The sequence below is a fragment of the Amblyomma mixtum genome, chromosome 5, assembly GCF_055824585.1.
Source record: "Amblyomma mixtum isolate Tamu chromosome 5, ASM5582458v1, whole genome shotgun sequence".
NCBI classification, from domain to species: Eukaryota; Metazoa; Arthropoda; class Arachnida; order Ixodida; family Ixodidae; genus Amblyomma; species Amblyomma mixtum.
Genome location: NC_143016.1, coordinates 123,304,324 through 123,309,951, shown reverse-complemented (window position 1 = coordinate 123,309,951; position 5,628 = coordinate 123,304,324). Strand labels below are relative to the sequence as shown.

The 5,628-nt window shown below is 47.0% G+C and overlaps 1 protein-coding gene across 1 annotated transcript; it reads left to right on the top strand.

Moving 5' to 3' along the window:
* The first annotated feature begins 2,118 nt into the window (after nucleotides 1-2,118).
* Nucleotides 2,119-5,140, top strand: LOC149343578 (uncharacterized). Its single transcript, XM_089547014.1, has 3 exons — nucleotides 2,119-2,130; nucleotides 3,616-3,762; nucleotides 4,556-5,140. Exons 1-3 carry the CDS (start codon nucleotides 2,119-2,121, stop codon nucleotides 5,138-5,140), a joined length of 744 nt encoding a protein of 247 aa, XP_089403140.1.
* The last annotated feature ends 488 nt before the right edge of the window (nucleotides 5,141-5,628 follow it).

Here is a 5,628-nt window from a genome sequence, read left to right as displayed (position 1 = left end):
ACATGTGCAGACCTTTGACGTCATAAGCCCGGTTCGGCTATTAAAGTCGCAAGTCTAATCGGCGCGAGAGACGAAACAGGGACTGCATCGCGGTTTCTTCGTGCCTCAAGAGACATATACGGACCTTTGACGTCATAGTCCCTGTTCGGCTATTAAAGTCGCAAGTCTAATCGGCGCGAGAGACGAAACAGGGACTGCATCGCGGTTTCTTCGCGCCTCAAGAGACATATACAGACCTTTGACGTCATAGGCCCTGTTCGGCTACTAAAAACGCAAGCCTAATTGGCGCGAGAGACAACACAGGGACTGCATCGCAGTTTCTTCGTGCCTCAAGAGACATATACGGACCTTTGACGTCATAGTCCCTGTTCGGCTATTAAAGTCGCAAGTCTAATCGGCGCGAGAGACGAAACAGGGACTGCATCGCGGTTTCTTCGTGCCTCAAGAGACATATACAGACCTTTGACGTCATAGGCCCTGTTCGGCTCTTAAAATCACAAGCCTAATCGGCGCGAGAGACGAAACAGGGACTGCATCGCAGTTTCTTCATGCCTCAACAGACATATACAGACCTTTGACGTCATAGGCCCTGTTCGGCTATTAAACCGCAAGCCTAACTGGCGCGAGAGAAATATTTATCAATTATTTAATGGTCGTAAGCCTACATCACGCGTTGATACATGTGCACTAATTCGTTACGCACCAATACAAAAAAGAAAAGACACAACCATGGTTGTGCGCTTTCTTTCTCTCATGGTTATTTTGTGTTTTTGCTCGTGCCATTTCATTCATATGCTGCCTCACCTGTAGCAATAAACCATTTGGTTGTTAGTAAATAAACAGCGCTGGTGTTTTCTCCTTCTCTGGTGTCATCTTTCATTGCGCTGTTTTTCCTATTCGTAAAACACAACCATGCATTTGGTGTTTTCACTTCTTTAATTAAGAAGGTTTCTGCGCTGCATGTAAGGGCATTTATGCGAAACCATGTATCCCCATTTTGAAAAGGTGCCATGTTAAGTTTAACGCGTTGGTTCAGCAGCAATTCGATCACTGCCGCGAAAACACGGATTACGGGTTATTACCGGTTTCCCCGCCTTCTCGCTCAACCCACTGCGACAACCCAACGGTAAAATGACAGCACCGCTTGTGGATGTAATATCCCATTTGCATTTTCCTGTGACAGCTTATTCATGTTCCGTTACTGAGCTCCATGGAACTCCATTTATGCGTTAATTATTTGTAAATCGACTGCTCGTGCTCAAGAAAGGGACAAGGTATACACTCAGTCATTTCTGACCACTCAGGAATACCCCGTTATGTCACCGGGAAAAGCCAGAAATTCACCCCTAGAAAAAAACATTCGTTTAAAAACACCGCCCACTGAAATAAACACCGAAAAAAATCCCGCCGCATTTTCGAAAAAATAAAAACCGAGAACTCTAACCCTCATACATAACTTAGGGTTTTGCTGAAGATTGAATGTTGCAGCAGAAACGTAAAGTAATTGATCGATGCAGGGACAAAACAATGTGTGCAGTAGCTCAGAAAACCTGATCTTCCTGACTGCGCACTCCACCTGACATACATTCAGATACTTGCCCGCAGATGCAAAGAAAAGACAACTGCGCCCTATGCCTCCTAGAAAAAGCGTTTCAAGCAAACCTCAGGAAGCTAGAGCTCCCGTCGTCAACACCACAGTGTCCTCCAAGGTGAAAAAAACAAAACAAAAACGTACTGTGTAAGCGCGGCAGGCATCGTGCTCGGACGTAGCACCCTACCCGGTTTGAAACGCGCGAAGTCATTTCATGGTCTTTAGCTACGCATGCGAGCAAACAGGTTGTCGCAAAAGCCGTCCTCTCCACGAGGACGCTACGCCACATACTGCGAATGAGAAGATGTCAAGGCGAAAAAAACGTGAAGAAACAGGAATAAAATGTGCTCTTTTCCCTGAGCCAATGTCTGAGCAGAGCATGTGGGGCTAGTCCTCATGATATAAAACCGACCTGTAAAGGATAGGACACCATCAAAAAACGTTGCGCACAGCTTCACCGTCTGGATAGTACTGCAGCTTTCCTTCTGCCAAGTGCAACAAGCCTATTAGGTGTTAAGAAAGTCAGAATGTTCGAACAGGTAAGCCGTTTCACTTTCATTACTCCTAAAAAAGTACCTGCTCATATTTCCAACAGTGATTTGCACACATGGGACATCTGCTATAGCTCCCAGGTAGTACGGCATCCATGGTGTTTCACCTAAGACTTTACAGAATTTTTAAAAATAGCCTTTCTCAGTTAGAAGATCGCTTTTTTTTGGCATAGCATTCCAGCTGTATAGCACATCACAAAACAGCTGAGTTGGGCTAACTAGTAGTCGGATTAACTAATATTGAATTGTTCACTTTTTACCTACTGCTGTTGGGTTCCTTGATTAATGAGAGTTGTGCAGCCCACCGTAAATAATATCAATATTAATCTTCTAAAGAAACAAATTCCAAACAAATTACTTGCGTTTCGAGAAGCTTGCAGGCAAAGCAACTTTTCCAGTTCACGTAGCTTGCAGAAATATCCAAATTTGCTGGGACGCAGTGCCGAGTGTAACCGTGTTTTTGAAACTCTAAAAACTGATAGGGGTATTATTTACGGTGCCCTACATGCTTCTCAATAATTAATGAGCCTAACAGTAATAGTCAAAAAGGTAACTATTCAGTATTAATTAACCGGGTTGCTAGTTAGGAGATCTTCACTCTAATCTGATGTACTACACCGCTGACAACGTTATACCGAGAAAAAAGCGCTCTTCTAACTCAAACAGCCCATTTCAGAAAATTCTGTAAAGTCTTAAGAGAAACACCCTGTATATAAACAATAAAACATTCGCATGCCTGAGCCTAGAAGATAGAAGAGTTAAATCTAACGGACGCTGGCAAAAAAACATATGTCTATGCGTTCGTTGTACGCTGCCTGAACAGCTCACTGATCTCTGTGTGTATGTGGACGAGGGGTTAGTCGGGAATGTGCATGTTTGGGGAGGGGGGGGGGGGGGGGGGGGCGCATGCACGCTTGTATGCCTCTTATCCGATCTATACAGGCGTTTAGAAGATCATCTGCAGTAAGTACTACAGACCTAAGGTATAATAAGCTGTTGGGACCCAGCAACACCGCTAGAGTTGTCCGAAATGCTAATAGTGGGGGCTACGCAGCCACAACAAATCCCAATCCCCTAGTATTTTTACCTCTATAAAGTATTCCGGTGGCTCAATGGTTATGGAGCTCGGCTGCTGATCCGAAAGACGCGGGTTCGAACCCGGCCGCGGCGGTTGAATTTCTTTGCAGAAGAAATTCTAGAGGCCCGTGTACTGTGCGATGTCAATGCACGTTAGAGAACCCCAGGTGGTCGAAATTTCCGGAGTCCTCCACTACGGCGTCTCTCATAGCCTTAGTCGCTTTGGGACGTTAAACCCCATAAACCAAGCAACCATAAAAATCCTCCTGAAAGAGATGTTGTTTTTAGCATCGAATGCAATTAGAGAACCAGGAGAGCTCTTCTGTTTTCATTGTTTTTTCTCGTCTCCTAATGCGCAAATACACCTCCATACCAACAGTGCATTCTTTCCCACAGTTTAAAATCCTGGTCGCCTGCTTTGCTGCTGGTACGTATGCCCTACATGACCACCAAGCCGCCACTCCATACCAGAGCCCTGGATACGGCGGTTACATCGCGTCAGCGCCTGGTGCTCCTTACAGCGGATACAATGGCTACGCCTCGGTACGTAACACAACCGTGGGATTCCACCAGTGCTCGGATTCTTTTCTTTGCAGCCACAGTAAAAAAAAAATCTGCACATTAAGTTAGCTCGAAAAGTGATTTGTTGTTCTCAACATTCAGTTCATAATTGGGCTATATTGTTAGTTTATATCATTAGCTACGCTGAGGGGCTTCTGCAACGACGCGATTTATAGCAGGACAACATGAGGCAACTATGCGCGGAGTTGCCCACATATGAATCAATAGTAAGTCTCATGTCCTCACGGACATCGTAGCTCTCCCGCGCAGTGCCGACAATCTTACTTTCACTAAATATTCAGCACATTTTTCTCACCATCCCGACAGCGCACTAAAGGGCAATTCGCAGCTAACCTGATTCAATACTTTTGAGAGCTGTTTTATACCTTATTTAGAAAAATTTGGCACTTTCTAACGCATAAAACAACGTACAGATTGCTACTTAGTTGACACATCTCACGTAACATTGGCGAAGAGCTGCCATAAGCGAGTGTCGAGCATTACGACGCAACCGCTCGACGCAGGATAGTCGGTGTAAGTTACTCAAGATCTGTAACTTTTTTATGCGCGTTTTCTTTCGCACCAACATTCAAAACAATCTACAGTTTTGCAAGCCTGCAGCTTTAGGGAGTTTTCAAGTTTTCTCGGGCACCCGAAAGTAAACTCGCTGCTACGGACGCTGCTTTCCGCTCTTTGTAAAATTTTATTCCTGATCAAAATTCGGTTATAAGGGCGGGGACACTTTCACCGTATAATATGCACTGTTTCCATGCAGCCGCCTCAGCCGTACAGCTTCGGCTACGACAATGTGGACGAGTACGGCAACCGCCAGTTCCACGGCGAGCAGGGCGATGCCAACAATGCCAAGACCGGCTCTTACGGCTACCGTGACGCAAACGGCCTCTACCGCCGGGTCAACTACATTGCCGATGCAAACGGATTCCGTGCCACGGTGGACACCAACGAGCCAGGCACCGCTCCCGGTGCCAGCGCCGACGTGGTCTTCAACGCCGCACCGGTTGTCCCGCCGACCCCTGGCGGAGCCGCAGGCGCAACGGCCGGAGTCGCCCCGTTTGCCTACGGGGCTAGGGGTGGAGCGCCGAACTACAGCAGCGGTTACAATGGGTACGGTGGATACGGATACGGCCCATACGGTCGCAACGCTGGCGCCTATGGATCCGGTGGCTACGGTGGCTACGGCTCCCCTTCGGGTGGGCCAGCCCTGGGTGGATACGCCTACGGAGGAAACGCTCCATACGGCCAAGGCGTCGCTGCCTATGCTGCTGCCCGCTATGCTCCTGGTGGCTACGGAGCTGCCGCTGGATGGGCTGCAGGTCAATACGGCTACCGCCGCCGATAGCAAATGCTGCTGCATAATTAGTCAAGAAACCATGTACCAAAAATCATGTGTAGCGCCGAATAAAGAAATCATTGCTTTCATTCGTTTGTTTCGTAATACCACTCTACAGCATCGCCTCGATCACGCATTCGGCACAGAAAACAAAGAAGACAGTTCCTGTCTTTCACCCCATGTGGTCGGTGTGCAGAACACAGTGTAAGTTCTTGTTCGCTGTGTACATGCCAAAGGTTCTTCCAATAAAGGACAATTTTTAGAGCCGATGTGTTTCGGCCAAGTGCATTCGAAAGCATGCTCCGCGACCGTATCACATTTATTCGTCCAAGATGTGCTCAGCGACCTCTTAATCATTACATTTGCAGTTTTGTGAAAAGAGCATTGCAGATAACAGGGAAGTCTCTGTGGTCGGGAACACGTGGTTTAAGTGTTTATCCTTGTTGCTGAGTAACGACGTTCTGATATCCTTGCGAGGAAGATAGCGAGGTGACTAT

What these genes read in the sequence shown, in the direction of transcription:
- LOC149343578 (XM_089547014.1), top strand. An exon ending in GATACAATGGCTACGCCTCG is followed by an intron (nt 3,763 to 4,555) that starts GTACGTAACACA and finishes GTTTCCATGCAG; the next exon opens with CCGCCTCAGCCGTACAGCTT.